This window comes from Capra hircus, chromosome 19, assembly GCF_001704415.2.
Source record: "Capra hircus breed San Clemente chromosome 19, ASM170441v1, whole genome shotgun sequence".
NCBI lineage: Eukaryota > Metazoa > Chordata > Mammalia > Artiodactyla > Bovidae > Capra > Capra hircus.
Genome location: NC_030826.1, coordinates 20,413,650 through 20,433,391, shown reverse-complemented (window position 1 = coordinate 20,433,391; position 19,742 = coordinate 20,413,650). Strand labels below are relative to the sequence as shown.

Here is a 19,742-nt window from a genome sequence, read left to right as displayed (position 1 = left end):
TCAAAACATGTATATTTACTCTGCTTTTAAAGTAGTGTGGCTGCTACTGTGACTCTTGAATGTAGTACCCTCCCCATCCCCTAAATAAAGAGTAGGGCAGGGGTAGGTTGAAGATTTCTTTGGTGGGGAAGAGAAAGGAAAATGTTATAGTATAGGTGGGCTATAACACTGGAAAGTTCTATCATTCCTTTCTTCTCTCAACATATAACTAAATGTAGATTTATCTTTGCATTAAGCGAATTTTGAATAATGAGCATCAAGGAACCTGTAAATACAGAACACCTCAGGAATTTTTGTTACAAATGTGGTATTACTTTAGAAGGGAAAATGTGGTTGGGTTAATGTTCTTATAGTGATGTTAACCAGGAAAAGGCTTATCTTTGGACTTCTTGAAATTAACTATTCTGAGGTCCAGAAATATATAGATAACAGCTTTAATGACTCTTGCAGCTCCTCCTAATTGTTTGAAACTAAAAGAGTTAGAAATTGTGTTGATGTGACAGTTGACTGCCATGACTAGAAATCCTTTCCTGATACATCTTTTTTTTTCCCCCAGATTAGATCAGTTGCAATTCTCTCTCCTTAGACCTCCTAGGAGATGGGAATTTTCCTGCCAATCTTTTTCCCTGCCCCCATCCATACACATCAAACAAGTAATAATTTTAGATCTGTACACATTGCTTTAGCCCCAGGGAGCCATTATGTTGTACATTAACTATAATTCATGTTAAAAAAAAACCCATGTTCAGCTATATCTGATCTTAACAAGCTCCAATTTCATTTTTCTTTAACTATGGTTGATTGCTGATGTTATAGAATACAAAACAATTATAGAATACAGACCATCCAGTTATACAGAATAAAAATCACTTTTTGTCTTTTCAGAATGGTAGTTATCTGGCCATGGAAGAGCATTTATTCTCAGTGTTAGTTACAGGTCATTCCTATTACTCAGTACAGTCCTTTGGTTCTTGCGCTGTAATAGTCATCTACTTACTCCTCAAGACTTAAATATCCCTTCTGTGAAGCTTTCTCTATGCTTTCAGGTAGTTTTCCTTGTCCTCTGTCTATATTGTCATTATAGTTTCTTCATGTACATGCTGATTCTAAGATATTAAAGTAGGCATGTTATAAATAATCACATTTGAGTTGAGCAGATAAGGGTTGAATGCTGTTAATAAATGGGCATGCATTGGCATTTTGACCTTTGGGCTTAAATATGAGTAGGTTGGGTTCGGAGGAGAGAACTACTTAAATATAGCAAAAAGTTAAGCAAATTTTTAATAAGGCATTTTAAGGTCTAGTTTGATTAAATTTGATGATGCTTCCTTCAAAAGAGCTAGGCACCTTGTTGAAGGATGTTGGGTTGTTTTTGATAACAGTGAGTTTTGTTTTGTTTTTCATCATTTACCTGTAGCATACATCTGCAAATCTTTGCTGTTTGTGCAGATAAAATTGGTCTCTTGGTGGTATGATTTCAGGTAATAATAGACTTTCTGTAATCAACGTTTCAGACCATCTCAGTGACACTCTCAACAATTAAAGGGAAATATGAGTGTTTTGTCTGGATTTCTTAGAACTGTGTTATTTCAACCCTACCTCCAGCCCAGCAATAGTCAGTTTAGGTTTCTTAGGTTTAAAGTGAAAAACTCAGCTTTAAACTTTGCTCTGGAAAATTTAGTATTTAAAAATAATTCTTTTTTTTCTTCTTTGCAGAAATGGAATCTGTTTGGAATTTGCAGAAGCAAGGTAAGAATGGTTAGGTTACCTGAAATGTTAGTAGTAAACACTAGTTACAATACATTATTTTTGGGTGGGAATAACATGAATAGTGGCCCACCAAGTAACTAGACTTTGTATTTTAAAGTTATTTAATAATAACTGCAATCAAAGGACAATAGCTGCCATACCAAGACTCCTAAAGACAGGGTAATATTGTAAGTGAAAAGAATGTATGTTAGTGTAGTTTTTACCTGCTGTGTAAAGAATGTGAATATTTTTCCTCCCTGAACGTAAAGATAAGACAGACCAAAAATATTTTTTAATCTAGAAAACCAACATAAGTAAGTGTTTCCACTTATGGCCAATCTTTATCTGTGTTAGAGTTCTCAAAAAACTGAAATTGGTTGTCCTAATTACTGAGTACCTTCTGTCCAAATATAATAAAATATATTTGTTGTGGTATACTTGAAATAGAAGTGAGTTTTAGTTTAGAGAGTTAATCACTGACACTGATAGGTTAATATTGATAGGTTTTGGCTTTCAGAGCTCTGTAACTGAATTGGATCCCACTTTCCATCTACTTTGCTGATTAAAATAAGTGAATTTCAGGCAAATGTGAAAAGTCCTAGATTTTCAGAACTTGAGAGACATTAGAAATTCTATTTTCTTATTTCAAATTAGGAAACTGAGGCACAGAGAGGTTACTATGTAAGCTATGTAAACTAGAGTGTAAACTAAAGTGTCCAGACTGAAAAGTAAGTTTCCCTGATTTTCCAACATTGCTCTTTCTTATTCTTAGTCCAGATATTTTTTGTCTAACACAGCTGTGGCCTGAAAATAACTAACAAGTTCTTATTTTGTGTTGCTCTCTGTGTACCTTTTTAATTCAAACACAAATTTAAACACGTAGTCTATAAAATACACTCTGCAAAAGTAAACCTACCTGTTTTTCACTTTTAAATGGTTATTAACTATTAAGAATGAATATTATCTTCACAGCAAGTTGCTAGTGGATGTCCCTTGGAGTTCTAGAAAGGATATTGTTTCTGGACAAAATTAGATTGATTCTTAGCCTGAGGTGAGCTTGAGTTTTTTGATATTGTTTTCAGGCCTTTATACTTTTCTGTTAGATAGCAAGTTTTATTGGTTTCCTATTTTTTTACTAAAGCATGTGTATGATTAAAAGTTCTTAGGATAGATAGATGTAGTATGTAATGCAATCTTTGCTCTCCAGAAGAGGGGGGCATACAGATAAATAACGGGAATTTAAAATAACACTGGAATGTTTGGCCAAACACATTCTGACTATTTTATACTCGAGCCCAGGATATCCACAGGTTTTTGCCGTTGTTGAGAATAAAGTCTGGAGGTACTGTGGAAAATTAGAAGGAAGAAATAAATCATAATTAAAACTGAAGTGATAGCTCTGCCAGACTTGAGTTAACCTGAAGTTTTTGGTGTTAGGTGTTAACTTGAACAGTTCTTTACTAGACAATCCACACTGCTTAAAATAAGTTTTGACTTCATTTTGCCAGGAACAAAGGAAAATAAATCTGAGTTTTTATTTAAAGTATTGGATTATTGGCGACTTAAATTTTGTCTGCTTTTTTCAAATGTGCTGCTTTTCTAGTCAGTAGAAGCACATTGTCCTGGTTAACTGAACTCAACCCTCTAATAGGAGGTCTCCCTCACTGGCAAGAGGACCTTGTTCCTGGGAATCCATTGAAATGGGTTGAGGAAAAGTGGGTCACAGGTGTGTTAATAGAAAGAGGAAGTGGTCTTTAAATTGTGTTTTCATAAAAGAGGGCAGTTTCATGATGGTTATTGGGATTTATTTTTTGAACATGGGCATTTGGGAATTTCAGACTTTGTTTTTATTTATGTGTTTATGTTTTAACCTTCCCTGCAGATCCCAAAAGGATAATCACTTACAATGAAGCCATGGATAGTCCAGATCAATGAAGGACCAGACTGCCTATTTGTAACCTTTCTGCAGCATTAGAGCCACCGTTCATGGGGGACACAAGGCTTTTATGCTCCTAGATCTTCAACGCAGCAGAGGAACCATAAGTAGAATCACAGGATAATATATACAAATATATATATATATACATTATATATATATAGTTATTTAAAAAAAGGCAACTGAAAGTAATTAGACTTCTTAAGGAAACAAATTTATTTCAAGAGACTACACATGGTTATTTAATCTCCGGTACTGAATAGTTTTGTTTTGTTTTTAGTTTTTGTTTTTAAGTGTGAATGCAAGTGATTAATGAATATGGACTTATTAACAAGCGTGGTTCTAAAGTTCCTGCTGTCATCACCTTGGGCAACTAATGACCCACTGGAAAGGCAAATCCACTTTTAAAGATCTCTGTATCTTGTTCTGTGACTAAAGTATACACTAATATCGGGGAACCCAGAATGATTCAACATTTTCCCCCACTCCTCCCTTGATCTTTTGGTTATACTTTGAACCCTGCGAGAATGCTGGATAAAATGCCTTGAAGTTTGCAGGGGTCTCTATATATTTTTTTTTTTTTTTTAGCGAATATGATTTGCATGTCTTGCCAGGAATAAGCAGCCTCTGTGGGGTGTTGGGAAATATTTTCTTTGTTTCCTTTTATTTTTTTGTGGGGTGGGGGGATAGGGGAGGGCATTGAAGTTCTACAGTTCTGAAATAGTTGGTGGTACATAGTTTCACTTGGCTTTGGTTACCTATTGGACTTTAAAAACTTCATGAGTGTCATTTAAACAAAAGTTACAGAACAAACAATTGGCTTTAGATATTTAATCTGGAAAAATCCTCCTGTGCCCATGTTCTAACATAACTGTGTAAGTGGGAGCAAAAATGTATTCTGCTTTTCAACTGTAGGTGCTCCAGACTTGCTCTCTGTCACTAACACTAAATGTGCTATTTTTCTTGTTTTTCATCAAACATCTGAAGAGAAACTTCTGTACCTTTCTGTAAATTCTTTTTAATTTCTCAGAAATCTAAAAGGGGAAGAAAAAAGTCCATGAAAACTAAAGCTTCATGTTTTTTAGCCAGTGAGGAGGTAATAAACCCTGCCTATAGAAGGTGTGTTTTCATGCAAACTATACTTCTGAGCTTATTAGCTTCTAATTATATCTTAATAAATATATTTTATTACTAGAGCAAATGGTTTTTTTTTTTTTTTTTCTTTTTTTTCTTTTTTTAAGGAAAATAATGTGAAATTCTGGAAATTTTCTTTTGGGCAGAGAAGAGCATCAGCCCTGTCTTATCACATTACCATCCTGTTGCACTGCAGCTTGTATATAGCATGCTAAAGTAAATTTTTTTGTGTGTGCAGAAACTAAGGGTCCAATATAAGGTTGGGTGATGTTAGTGGCATAAAAACAAGTTCTCTGGCCTGACATAGCATCGCGTCTCACACACACACACAAACACAGAAATTAGTATATCCATGTATGTCAAATACAGGTTAAAATAGCAGGGTATTTATACAGAGAGATGTAGTCTTCTAATAAAAGTAGACTGGATCCCCAGGGTTTTTTGGGGAGGAAGTAGCTACTTTTTGCTCAGCCCTTTTGCTTAAGAAATGTCCAGTTTTGAGCGACTGTAGTATGGATGAGTTTTCTTGTTTTGTTTGATTATTTGAGGCTTTTAACAAGTAGTTTGTCAAAGAAGCTGTTGGACTCAGCATAGAGTAGAGAAAATATCTTTATAGTCTGGATTTCTGCCCTGCTTAGATTTTAAAAGTATAAGCATGGATTGCCAATTCCACTTGATGTAAACAAAACTTTTATATATAATATATATATATATATAAGATAACTTATTGTATCAGTCCAGGTTCAGAAACTTGTGGTAGGCCAGTTCCAGATAGTTTCATTTCACCTGTAAACTGTATCACTTTTACGGATATTGTAATTTTCAAATGTATAATATGTTTACAGATGTGCCCTGCATTTAGTCTGCCTTGTTCTATTTTGATTTTTGTTGAGTCTCCTGCCTGCTTGCCAAAAGCTAGGATGCTTCAGGCCCATGTACAATTGAAAGCAGAGGCATCCTTGAGCTTTAAAGCATTGAACAAACTGGAAAATGCATCATACCACATACTGAAGTGAAAGAAGTCTGTGTTTTGTGTTTTTTTTTTTTAAATAAAAATTTTCAAAAGGTTAAAAAAAAAGATACAAGGTTGATTAAAGGAAAAAAGGCTCCAGTTTGTTTTATAGGTTTTAAAGTTCTGCTGTGTGTTCAATTGCCTTGTGTAACCACTTGTCGCCTTAGGGCCAGATTCTCTCCCTCTCTTCTCGTCCTCTATCCCCACCCCCCAGCCCTTTTTTAAACATCCATTTTGCTTGCCTGGTATATGAAAGCTCTTCTGTCTCACAACTCACAAGAAACTTTCTGGGTTTGTGATACACAGAGGTTGAATGAATATATATTTTAAAAGGAATTAGAAAAACAGCCCCCATCTGAATTTTTAATTTAGAAGCAACGTTTATCTTTAAAATATCTTTGACAAGCTGTTGTTGCTTTACTACTTCCCTTCCATATCCCTCAGGCCTCCCTGTTTAGAGAAGCCAAAAAGAGAATGTCTCCCTTCTCTATATTTGTCCAAAGGTTTTTGAGTCTCACTTCTAAATGAAACAATGCAACATTTCACTTTGATTTCCCCCACTGAAATTTCCTTGATTATATGGTTAGAGGTATAGAGTTAGGGATGTCTCTTTACTTTCTGGAACCCTAGTGCCCCATCATATTAACTGTCAGTATTTTGGGGGCATTGGGTTAATGGACTTAACTTGCCTAGGTACAAGCAGGACTTTGGGACATATCTCCTTTGTGCTGTTTGATAACATTTAACCCTACTTGTCGCAATCTTTCTTCTTAGGTCCTCACACAATTCCTTACAGAGCACTTATTAAAAAAAAAAAATCTTAAAGAGTTGATCTGTTTCCTGATTATTTTGTGTAAGCTTCTAAACTTCAGCTGTGATTAATTTAGCACATTTAAATAACGTTGATGTGTAATTGTTCGGTATAAAGAATTTTTCTTCAACTCAGAGTATTAGTACTGTAGCATAAACCAAATACAGTCTAGAGGGGATTTTTAACATCCCTCCATTATAAAGACTGAAAAGGTGTGTGTCTGTGTGTGTGTTGAGTGCTTGTGTGTGTATGAGAGAAGGAAATATTAAAAATTAGTAAGTGAATGTGTGTAAGACATTATATTAGTATTCAGAGAATGAACTTGTATTTATTTTGTGCCATTTGTTTTCATTACACAGAATAAAGTCAGGTGGTTTTAATCCTTAAAAGGGTAGTATTTGAAAAATGGCACTAAGAATGAAATCATGACCTATTTTTTTAATAGCTATGAAGATACTAATTATGGGTGAAGATTTCTTTTTAAATCTGCCTTGATTGTAGGTGTCTGCGTCACATACCACTCTCGTAGATGTCTTGAATAATTCCCCTTCCCCTCAAAAGACAGGGTGTATTTATCTTTCTCTTCGTTCACCCCACTTTAATGAACTGAAGTTAATTCCATAGCCTTTACTCTGACTTTAGTAATGAGCTTTCACATACAGTGTATTTACAGCATCTATAGTTAGCACTTCCTTTTCTACTTTCTAGGAGGGGATAGACAATAACTAGGAATTTGTTAATGCCAGTTTGTTTTTTCTTGAAATAAATGGCTGGAGAGGTTTAGAATTTTGCTGTTTTCCTTAATCATCTGCTTTCCTAATCACAGAATCTTGGTGAAAACTTTATAAAGGAAAAAAAAAAGTGCTGCATTGTTTTTTCAAATAACAGTTTCTAGGGGAAATATGGCAAGCCTCAATTATGAGTGTTGTCCACAATACAAAATGTGTTTCTTCAGAAAACATTACATAGCAGCAGTAGTTTTGTGCTTGGTGGTTAGGCTTGTTGCTAACCCACCTGGAGGCATCTAAGGGTTTATTTTTTGCTGTAAACTTTTTAAAATACAAAAAAGCCATTTAGTGTGAAATTTGTGATGTACCAAATGGCCACAGTCAAGGAAATTGGGAAGAGAACATTGTTTGATTTTAAACTCCTCCAAGGAGAAAGTCATCATTTCAAGACTTTGTTCCTCAAGTCCTAGAAATAGATTAAAAGTCCACTTTCCAAGGATTATGAGTATAGCTCTATCACTGGGCCATATCCTCAAATAACACCTGATCCCTCTTGTATACCTGTGCTAACTGTGTTCAGCAGACTATAGTGGAACAAATACATGGGATCAGGTTCGTTAATACTGCACCAGTTGTAGCTTCTGATCAGGCAGTGTCTTTCAGTAGTCCTACCCATAATTTTACTGTTGAATTTTTAAAAGAAAGGGTAGAATTTTCTCATCTTCCCCCCCACCCAAAGTGTTACTTGTTTAAGGGGAGGGGCCAGAGGATAAGACTAGGAGAAAAGCTGCTTTATGTTTGCAGAGACGCCTTAGGTTATTAGTTCTTAATAAGAATGTTATTTTCATTAACTAATTGACAGAGCACCAGGATTCTTTTATTTTATAGTGAGAAAGTTGGGCTTCTAATTATCTTAAATTTTTTTTTTTTTAATGTACCTCAATCTGTTCAGATGTGTGAGAACAAGGACCACCATGGGTTGGTTTAAAGAAGGATGAGTCAGTCATTGGCTTCATTCAAAAGCAAAATTTCACATCACTCAAAGTTTACTGGTTTTTAATTAAATTTCACACCATTCTGCTACTCAAGATGGAGCTTACAAGTAGAAGTTTCAAATTGTCTGCACAACAAAAACCCCCAGTGAAGTATGAATGGTATGTTGCTTTCGCATTACTGGGAGAGTCAAATAGCAATTCCGGGCTAGAAATATATGAAACAGCCGTCCTCACAAATGGGATTGCTGATTCGTATTTCCCTATTAAGTTTTGTTTATGTCCAGAGTTCTAAAGCCATTTTATAATACCGCAGTATCCCTTTTCTATAGCCTTATTAAAATAGCTGCAAACATTTATTTTCCAGTCCAGTTTCACTTGGATTGCATATTGAAATTTTATTCTAAAGACCAACAAACCAACTTGAGGTAAATTATAGCTTTCCATATACCCTCTCCTCAGGTGCTAAACTAGGCTCCAAAAATGGATACTGCTTTAGTAATGTCTGCTTTATCCTTAAATATTACTTTTGCTAGGTGTAAAGATTTGGTGTTAACAAAAGTGGTTTTAATATGTAAATATGAATGAATGCCTTTAGTTTGCCCCTGTTTGTCTTATTAATCTGTTTCATTTATCCTCCGTGGAGGAAGATCCTTTCATGATATTGAATACATTTCATTAGGTATTGTTGCATTTTAGGATGAAAATAACAACTATTTTCTGTCTTGGAATAATCCTGCTGCTGCTATGAGAAACTGAAAAATCAAGAATGTGATGCACTTTTTACGTGACTATATACCATATCTTTATAGGTTGCTTTGATACCTTTCCTGTAGCACAGCCACTAGCAAAAGTGATTGGATTTAAAAATTCCCTTTGGGAGGAGATCAGTACAAAAAGTTTTTTATGGTATTGGCCTGTGAAGGATATTAACTTAGGAAAAATACATATTCTGTTAGTATTACACATTTTGGCCTTAAAATGTCTTCTACTACTGAAAATCTTAATTTTGCTTCTGTCATTCCCTCTGCCTCAAAAAGAGAAGTTGGGAAGAATGGCTTAAAGGAAATAGTAGTATTGGTTTGTTGCTGACCTTTTAGAAAGAAAACAATTGTCTGCTATATATACTGGGGAGTGAGTTTTGTTTGTATACAAAGGAGAAGTAATATTGCCCCAAGCCAATCGGATTTAGTTTAGTCAAATCAATCAAAACCAACTATCCTGCTTCTCTAGTGTATTTTTACTTAGGAAAGATAAACTTATGCTACTTGACATGAGGAAAAGTCATTTCTCAAGCACATACTTGAAGGAGATTGAACCCAATTATGATGGAGGAATAACACCAAATGGGGTGGAGGAATATGAGAAAGATACGTGGTCCAAAGCTATCTGATTATATTTTGATGTTGCCAATATTGCAAAGCCAAAATTTTAATTTGCTTATTTAATATATTTGTTGGCCAGAGATCTATTTTTATATCAATGTGCCTTGCATGTATATTTAAAAAAAAATAATAAAATTGGAAAGGCCATGTTACAATGCCTGAGATAGTTGATGGTTCTTAACCACCTCACTAATTTTTATGCAGTATGAGATGTTCATTCTATTGCCCAACTGGTGCTCTCTGTTTCAAGTTATAGATCTTGTCACAAACTGGAACTGTTTTATAAACTGGGAAGTGATTTAAGTTACATTTTTGGTTGTTTCTTTTTTCATTTTGTTCTTAGTCTGTTAGTGGCTGTTCTGTAGTGGGAAATAGTAAAAAGATTCTTCCCTTCCCTCCCCGCTCAGCACCTTCTTCAAGTAATGTGATGACACCACTTCTTGTGTGCTTTGAAAAGTTTCAGCTTGCTGTTTCCTTTAGTGTTATAAAGTGTTACAAAAAGCATTGTTTGCAAAATCTATGGAGATAAGAGTCCACTTTAATTTGGAATTCTATGTGAGCTATGATCCAAGTTATTGGCTCTTCCCAACTTTAAAATTTTTTATTGTTAAAGCACCTTGCTTAGAAAATTTTAAATATTTATGTCTGCAACAATTGTCTCAAAATAATGAACTGTGCAATTCTTGTCATTAAAAAAAGAAAAGATCTGAACTCTCCCTACTGTGGCTTGTTAGTTTCTCTGTATTTTCTGCCAGTGTAAATGTGAAAAGCTTTGCTTGCATTACGTTTTAGAAATGCATTTTGCACACTCGAATTTTGCTGAAGCTCCATGAAAAGGTTAGATCTAAGTAGATGAATAAAGCTATGCACATGTTTTGAAAGTTTAATTTGTGTGTCATTACCAAAAGTGACCTATCCTTATTACTTTGCTGCTCTTAGCTTTACCATCTGTAGAAACATGGCTCAAAGTTTAGAGTTCTGGGTTAGTTCATCATTGGAACTAGAAGAGAGAAAAATTGGCACCTATTTTAATAACATAACTTTAAAATGAGAGCTTGACTCGTGTCTGCTAAAGGGCTTTTTTTTTTAAACAGGGCAGTTTTATCAGCTTTACAAACTGTTGGATACTCCAATGAAATTTTGGTTTATTTGATCAAGTAGAAATTAAAAGTGGTTGAAACTGAAATGAAGGAAGGACCTTTGCCACATGGAGTTTTGTGACAATTTTATGTCTTAAACCTGGTTTAAAGGTAGGATGAACTTTTTACCTTTGCTTTAGCATAAATTTTGGTTTACTGAATGATTGACTTGAGATTTAGAATTATTCAGTTGTTTAAAGATCAAAGCACAAGTTAAAGATGTGTATCTCTTTAAAACTGCCCAAGCTGATTAGAACAAGTTTAGAAACTGAGCTGATTTGATTTCATTGCTGCAGTCTGCATGTACTAAATAGCTTTATTTCACATGTTTGTGTACTTAAAGGATTGTGTAGATGTACTGGCCAGGTTTTGTCAAATCATCTTTTGAAAGATTGTTTTTTATTTTCTTTTGGACCTTCGTAGAAGAGGCTAATATGTTTAAGTAGAGATAATACTAATGGTATTTTCCCCTTGCTCCTAGATATAAAAGAAATATTTCCGTTTTATGTTTTTCCTTTGTATAGAAGAGGATTACCTTCTCTATCATCAAGTATGCTCTTAATGTACGTTGTTGACTGAAAACACAGCAAGCCCGCCCTTCTGTATCTTGCCTGGAAGTGACAGTTAAAAATGAAGTCTACTAGTCAGAATGCAAAAGGTGGCCCATAATGCATGGCCGTAAAAGGCGTGAATGCAGGAGTATAGCATCATCTCTGATGGTCATGGCTACTCCTTAGCATCTGTCAGTAGTTCACATGTTCAGTCTTGGAATGTATTGGAGGAGCGCAGTAATTTCTGTGTGTTGTGTGCGTTAGCATTTAGGAGCTGTTACCTCTTAATCTGGGGGAAAGGACAATTAGTGGGCTACAAGTATATGAGAGGATTTTTTCCTTTCCTTCTCTCAATTTAAAAAATGTTCTTTCAGTGTTTGTTTTGCCCAGTCAAAAAGATAGGCCTTTTCTAGATATAAGAACAGTGGCCAGAGATTTCCTCTTTTGCTAAACGCTTAGGTATTTGCCATAGCTGTTTTTGATGTCATGGATTCTAAGGAAGTGTCAGTTACGTGATGATCTTCCTTTATTGATGTCTTACTTCATGTTCAGTGTTTTAAAAATATAAATTACAAGCACTCTACATCCATACCCAGATTGACTTATTTTATCAGAAAAAAAAAAAACTTGAGAAATTTGTAGATCAAATTAAGAGACAATAAGTGTACATTGTTGAATAAAAAATTTTAAAGTTTCCAAGGTGTTTGTGTTATCATCTTTTGTGTGCTTTAATTCAAAAAAATCTACTGAGCACTAAGGTAAGATTGTGACATGGGTAATATTTTTCAAATGGGTCAAATGTACAAATAATTTAAGGCTTAAATATAGCATGGTCATAAGTTCCTAATCAGGTTATTAAGGTGCTTAGAATTGGCATATGCTTGGAAAAATCACCTCTGTGAGAACAGCTGTGCTGTGTTTTGTCATGACACCGAGCCTTACGTTCTTACAGTTGAAATAAGCCAAAATTGAGCTAAACAATGTGACAATTGGAGAAGCTTCCTAAGTTTGTTTAGCAGTGATCTGTCACAGGTGAAAAAATAGCATCAATGTTAGAATGGGAGTAAGGAGAAAAAAGATGCAAAAACAGTTACCAAAAATGTGTCTGTCACTATATAGACTGATAGATTTGGGTTATATGTTTTAATGTTCTTTGAAATAGAGGATCATCATCCTTGGTCTGGCAATGACTTACTTGCAAGGACACCAAAGGGAACTTGGGGTTTTATGGAAGCTTGTCTTTAAAGATTCTTAGCCATGTAAACGTGATTTCTATAAAGCATTCAGTCTACAAAGTTGTTGGGGTTTTTTCTTTTAATGACATTTATTGTGGATTTCAGCAGCTAACATTTGGAAGCAATATCAGCAGAAGATATTTTATTCTAGATTGTTTAGGAAGGTCTCATGCTTGAGGAATTCTTACTTGGAGCTTTTAATCCACTACTGTTGGATACGGCGAATGGATTGAATCTGGGAAGTCTGGGCATGAGAACCCCACTCTCTCCAGTGCTTGTAGTCTCCTCCATGATGGTCACATTCCAAGATATACTGATAGCCACGGTACCCAGGATACTGGTAGCAAACCCAGCTGGAAAACCCAGAGGATATCAGGTTATTATAACTAGCTAGAGACCTGGTAAACAACCCCCAAACCTGAACCTCTGGTTTTCCTAACACAATAGTATGGAATGCTTTTAGGCTTAAAAATTAATAGCAATCCTAAATATACCAGGCAGCATGTATGAACAGGTGCCTACAACCAGCTGAAAGTTGTGGAAAAGAGGTAAGAGTAGTCAACGTAAGTCCTTCTGTAGTGGAATGTTTGGGGAAGAAAAAGCTGAGGTTAAGTGATAGTGGTACCAAAAACTTGAGATTGGGAGTTCTGATAGCTAGAATGTGACAGCCATACCAATGGGACATCAGTGTGTGAATTCAGATAATACATGACCATTGATAGGTTAACATTCATAAGGTTTACAACTGCAAGAGTTTTTGAAATGTGCTCCAACCCTGTCTTTTGCACTTACGCTCCACATTGTATCTTCATGGAGCCAACTTCGTTGTTGAGCCAACCCATGGCTTGCAAGGAGGGGTAGTCGTCAGAGATTTCCCATTGGCGTCCAATGAAATTTTCTTTCTCAAAAATGGTAATCTTAGACTCCTTATGATTCTGTAATACAGAAGTTTCAGTTTAGCACCAGTGTTAAGGCTTGTCATCATAATTCTCTGCCACATTTGTCAAACTCAAAATGCCCCTGGTTTATAGAAGAAAGTTCATATAAAAACATTTCATGCAATACAGAGATTTTAAAAACTACCTGTAATCCTGTATAATCCAGTTTAATACTATGACATTAAAAATGTACAAATAACTGGTATAGTTTGGAACCACAAGAGACCAGTGAAAGAAAATATGACAGCAGGAAAAAATACTTGAGACAGCCAACCAAGGATTAATACTAATGTGGAAAAGGTTCTACAAGTTGAGAGGAAAAGTAAGTCTGTGTGTTGAGGGTGGGGTGGGTACACGCACACAGCATTGGAAAAAACGTAAGTGTCTGGTAGGGGACAGGACGACTACACAAGCATTGAGGAAGTTCTGAAACAGGCAAAATTAGCCCTAGTCATAGTGGAAAGGAGCAATTGGAAAGGGACACCAGGTAATTTTATGAGGCAATGGAATTGTTCTATATCTGATCAGGGTGTTATGTGGGTATGGATATTTTTCAAAACTCAGAATATACAGTTAGAATTTGTGCATTTTACTATGTGTAAAGTATACATCTGAGGTGGGGAGGAAATCGAGAGTTAAAATGAAAACACACCCAGATAGGGAAATACTTTTTAGTTCTAGAGGAGTTTAGCATCTCCACTGCTTGAATTTTGGTAGGACTTTAAGATGAGATTGTTAACTATACAGATGAGTATTTGAAAAGGTTTTAGCCCAGCCTTATTCCCAATATAGGGATCATTTTTCAACACACCCCTGAAGATCACCCTGCTTGTGCTTGAGTTCTCCACAGAGGAGAAGCATCCCATTCTGATGCATAATTGATAATGCTTAGTGTATGACTTCCCTGGTGGCTCAGACCGTAAAGCGTCTACAATGTGGGAGACCCGGGTTCAATCCCTGGGTTGGGAAGATCTGGAGAAAGAAATGGCAACTCACTCCAGTATTCTTGCCTGGAAAATCCCATGGATGGAGGAGCCTGGTAGACTACAGTCCATGGGGTTGCAAAGAGTCGGACACGACTGAGCGACTTCACTTTAGTGTTAGAAACAAAGTTATGAATCAAAGATAAGAGGTACTGGAAGTCTTGCCTGTTTCTTCAGTCATCCCACACACTAGAGTTACTTCATCTTTTCCCTGTTTCTAAGTAAAATAGTATATAGATTGAAATTTAACTGTTCAAGGATTTACTACATGCCAAGTGCTGTAATTATCCTATTGCACTTTTGAAGATCTGAGTATCTGCTTCCTGCCACCTCTAAGAAGGCCCTTTGTTGTTTAGTCGCTAAGTTGTATCCCACCAGGCTCCTCTGTCCGTGGGATTTTCCCAGGCAAGAACCCTGGTATGGGCTGCCATTTCCTTCTCCAGAGGATCCTCCCGACCCAGGGCCTGCGTTGACAGGCGAATTCTTTACTGTCTGAGCCCCCAGGGAAGCCCAGGAAGGCCTGCCCTTTTGCCTTAATGAAAATATCTAGGAGAGAAAAAATAAAATGGCAGACTTGTGTTTTTCTCTTTATACTTTTATCTTCTTCCTGCCACATTTCAGCATAACCAACTGATGGGAAATACGTCAGTCCATGTGCACCCTCTGTTATCCATCCCCCACATGCACAGACATGAAAATCTCAAGGACTCACAGCTGAACAGATGGGGCGGAAGGACATGAGGCGCTCGATGTGATAGGCATTACTCCCGCTCCAGGCATCCCAGCGAGGGTACTCTCCTCTCTCCAGGACAAACTGTTGCCCACAGAAGCTGGTATGCTCATAACCAACCCAGCTGCCAAAGACAAGTAATGGTGTTTGTTCATGGTGTTCAGAGCTTACATGGCCACAAGGAGAAAGCATCTTTGTTTTAGATGTTAACAGTGGGTGAAATAGCCAGTTCCAACAGAGCCGTACAAAGTCATACATTTATCGCAAGAGGTGGGGAATGAGCTGGCAGCTGCACTGTGCAGGTTTGTAAATATATTTGTTTGGGGATTGTCTACTGAAGAGGTCTACTTCAGTGGCTTGAGTAATGAGTACTGGCAAAGTCATTCTGAAATTATATTTCCTTTCTCCTCAAGGTGCTATATTCTCTACTCAGAGCTCCAGGTTCAGGATCTAGTGACTAGGGCATTCAGGTCAGTTCAGTCACTCAGTTGTGTCCGTCCCTTTGTGACCCCAGACTATGGCATTGGCTCCAGCCAAACCTATTGGCTTCTAAGGAAGCAAAGATGAATAGGAAGCATATGGATGACTTAAGTCTCTTGTTTCCTTATAACTTTGTGGGTTCTTTCTCCTGCAGACCTCTGTATGCCTGATTTATTTATTTTGCCTTATTTATTAAAACAGCTCAGATTGACCTTTTTCAACCAGGTCTTAGTTACTGATGACACCTTAAAGTATTTCACTTTGAGGGTTGAAGAGCTCTAAGTTGGGGGTGAACAACTTGTAGAAGCCTATTTACATATACAGCCAGTTCTGCCTAGACCTAGCCTTTGTGTTTTCAGGCTCAGTGAAATGTTTTCAGATGATCAAGGACTCAATTAACTTGCCAAGAGCAGGAAGACAAAACAAGAGAGGATCTTCCTTGCCAAGGACACTAATCACCACCAAGAAACTCCTGAAAGACTAGCTAGAAACTAATATGACTCTCTGGAGTTGAGTTCTTTGTATATAGAGAAATTAGCTCAGTGTCTGCTCTGGGACATAGAAGGGGAGTTAGCTGTGAAGAGGCTGTAGCTTGGTAGTTTGCTCTCTATTTTGTGTAGGCAAGAAAAACTCAAGGGGCCTGCGGCTTGTTTTGAGAGAACCCCAGGCAGAAGCCTATGGGCTCCAGAAGCACAGAGCTGGTTACCTTCACTGCCCCACTCCATGATATGTATTTCTTTAATCTCCCCCAGATCCAATTCCAAGCCATGAACAATCTCATGTTCCTTCTAGCTTTGAGTTAATTGCACACGTAATAAAAATTCTTTGAGATTATTTAAGTATGGACTCTTCTCTCCCAGAAATGGTTAGAGTCTGGAGGAACATCTTCTCTGATCTCCATCTTTATGCTTGCGTGTCTGAAGGGATCAGAAATAGGAGGCCTGAGATTCTGCTGAGGTTGATACTCACGCGCCACATTCCACCTTGAGAGACCGGACGTTGTCAAAATTGCGCTCAGATACATTTGGGCAGGAGCTGGTGAATTCCATTCTCTTGCCCTGGAAGTTCTCCTGGTCATAGATGGTTATCTGAAATGGGATTAAATGGGAGAATAGAGCTAGAACGGTCCATCAGGAAGAACAGAGGCCCAGGCCAACATCTTAACCTGTGTCTGATCCAATGTTTTTCATCACTAGCTGCAGCCAAGGAGGCCTGATGAGGTCTCTTCCAGTGCAGACAGGGTAAGAAGGGTTTTGAAATAATATCACTGGTTGGCAGTGTTCACGTGCCCATAGGGATGAGGTGTGGGGCCAGGTTTCTGATAGGAATCGTCTGCTGGGGATGATAGCTAGCCCTGTGGACATACCAAGGATTTGTGGACTCATTCCAACATGCTTTCTGCATAAGTGTGGCCCAAAAGCCAAGATTCTGGAAGCTCCAAGGGCTCCCTGTGAATTAACTTTTAGCGTATTCGGCCATACGTGCTATAGAAACCTAATGTGTTAAGGGAGAGTTGTGATAAACCCCTTTCATAGAACTAGAAATTGACTCTTGAACCTGGCTAGAGGACAGCTCCCAAAACTGTGAACCAGACTTAGAGTTGATCCACTGAGGAGGTTAAGGGTGCTGAGGGAAACAGTGGCTGAGGATCAGCCACTTCGGACAGTGGTTACAGTCAGCCTCATGCTGAGCTCAGGAGGAGACCATGATCCAATCATTGATTTGGGATCTGATGGCAAGTCTATCCTCATTTCTGGGCCCTCAGTTTCTCCACATCATAATCCACTTGGGCTGCTCTATTTTAAGATAACTTTAGCAGTATGGAGGAGAGTTGACCTAGAAAACTAGGTAACATCTCCCACCCAACAAGGATTTCCAGGATCATCCTTCTGTCCAAATGGGAGCATCCTGAGAGAGCCTTCCTGAGACAGCATCTAGACTTTGGTTGGACCCTTCCCTTACAAACTGATGTTTTACTGGCTGGTCACTGTCCCATGGAAAAGCATAGCTTTGGGTCCTACTCAGGTTGTATCACAACCCCTGCCCTGATGGATTCCTCTATTTCCCATGTGATGGAAAGGGGCTTACCTTCCATGGCCCCACAGACCCCGGCATGGGGTTAGTTTGAGCCATCTTGGTGGTTGGAAGGGATTCTGGAAGACAGAATACACACCAGTGTCATGGCCTCTGGGGGGAGGGATGAAGGGCACGCGTGAAAGTGAAAGAGGCTTGAAGTCCAATAAACAGACTTTGGGTGGGGTGCAGACTCTGCCTCTCACTAGCTGAGCCTCAGTTGTTTTGCATCAGTAAAACTTCAATGCGCAGAGTTATTATAAGGATGAGAAGCAATGATGCAGATAAACCACTGCACAGATACCAGGACCACTTAATAAACGTGGCTCTCATTCTCTTGCCTGCCTCCAGGCGCCCGCGATAGCCTTGCCTCATTCTCACATACCCCAATATAGACCCCTTGGCAACCACCTGGTCCAGACCCCTCATATCACCAAGGCGTGGTCTCACTCTTATCTGGCTCTGCCTAGCCCTCAAACTGACCAGCTGTCCACAGCCATGCTCCCATTCCCTCCCTGCCTCTCTGTCTCCTAGACCTACCCAGCCTCGATCTTGCTTCCCGAGACTTTGCTGCTTTCCCCAGCCTATGGCAACTTGCTTTCTTTCCTCCTTCCCAGCACTCATCACAGCCCTGATCTGTGTTCCTATTGAATATGTCCTGGGTGAACATCTCAGGAGCAGGGACTGACTGGGTCTCCAGAGTGATTGATGGAGGACCACACTGAACCCGTGTTGGGATGGTGAGGGTTGGAGGAGTGGGACAGGTGGCATCGAAAGACTTTTTGAAGGAAAGTGAGGAAAAAAAGAGGATGATAATAATAGCTAACATTTAACCATGGCTCAGGGTTTCCCTGGTGGCTCAGATGGTAAAGAACCCGTCTGCCATGCAGGAGACTTGGGTTCGATCTCTGGGTCAGGAAGATTCCCTAGAGAAGGGAATGGTTACCCACTCCAGTATTCTTGCCTGGAAAATTCCATGGCCAGAGGAGCCTGGCGGGCTATAGTCCTTGGGGTCCCAAAGAGTTGGACACAACTGAGCAACACACACACACACCACCATGGCTCACTCTGTGCCAGGTCTTGTTCTTTATGTTTACCTGCCTGAATACATGTAATCTTCACAGTGAACCTATGAGGTAAGCCCTGTCATTATCCCTATTTTACAGAGGAGGATATTGAGGCTCATAGAGGCAAGGAAGACAGAAAAGATGATAGGAAGAGTAAAGGAAGGAAGGACAGCGGGGAGGGGACAAGGAGAGAGGGAAGAAAGACAGACACATATGCATCAGTTTTCTTCATTCAAAACAGCTATTCGTGGCTTTTCCCTCTGACTGGTATTGGCCCCGGGACGAATGCATGTAAACTCTGTGATGTGTCTTTCCATTCTGAACCTCTGAACAAACATCTCCTACCTCTGCCCATTCCCCAACTTCCCTCCGTGCCCCAGAAGCCTGTCATTTCTGGGGCCCCCAAGTCCCCCTCCCAGGTGTGGTGGCTAGGGCAGTGGTTATGGTCATGTAAGTGACTCCTTTGGGGTGGCAAGAGAAGTCTGCTTCCCCACAGAGTCCCCCCAATCTTCTCCAGCCATCCTGAGAGGCTCTGACCACAAGGCAGGAAGATGGGGCCCTAGTCTTGGGCAGGGGGAGGAAAGGAAAGACCAGAGCACCCCTCAGGGCCTTACTCACCCAGCTCCTGCTGCACAGTCTGGGTCTCCATCTGGTGCCGCTTCCTCGGTGGCTCCCGTTCTTTATAGCCCCGTGGCCAGCGGCCTCTGGCCCTGTCAGCACTCTGCTTTCCCTTGGCTTTTGTTCCACCTGATCCCGGAGCTTTGGTGGCTCAGCCTGCTGGGCGGGCATCCTCCAGGGC

The 19,742-nt window shown here is 38.7% G+C and overlaps 2 protein-coding genes across 2 annotated transcripts in view; one reads left to right on the top strand and one right to left on the bottom strand.

Moving 5' to 3' along the window:
* Positions 1–12,132, top strand: part of NUFIP2 (NUFIP2, FMR1 interacting protein 2) — a 27,401-nt gene extending 15,269 nt beyond the window's left edge. The window contains exons 3-4 of the mRNA XM_005693278.3: positions 1,717–1,749; positions 3,632–12,132. Coding sequence (XP_005693335.1) covers positions 1,717–1,749; positions 3,632–3,684 — 86 coding nt within the window. The 3' untranslated portion in view covers positions 3,685–12,132. The remainder of the gene's footprint in view (positions 1–1,716; positions 1,750–3,631) is intronic.
* On the bottom strand, positions 4,256–19,742 carry CRYBA1 (crystallin beta A1). Its single transcript, XM_005693277.2, has 6 exons — positions 19,562–19,742; positions 17,892–17,956; positions 16,773–16,891; positions 15,306–15,447; positions 13,465–13,607; positions 4,256–13,025 (listed from the first exon to the last, which is right to left on the bottom strand). Exons 1-6 carry the CDS (start codon positions 19,590–19,592, stop codon positions 12,878–12,880), a joined length of 648 nt encoding a protein of 215 aa, XP_005693334.1. The 5' UTR covers positions 19,593–19,742; the 3' UTR covers positions 4,256–12,877.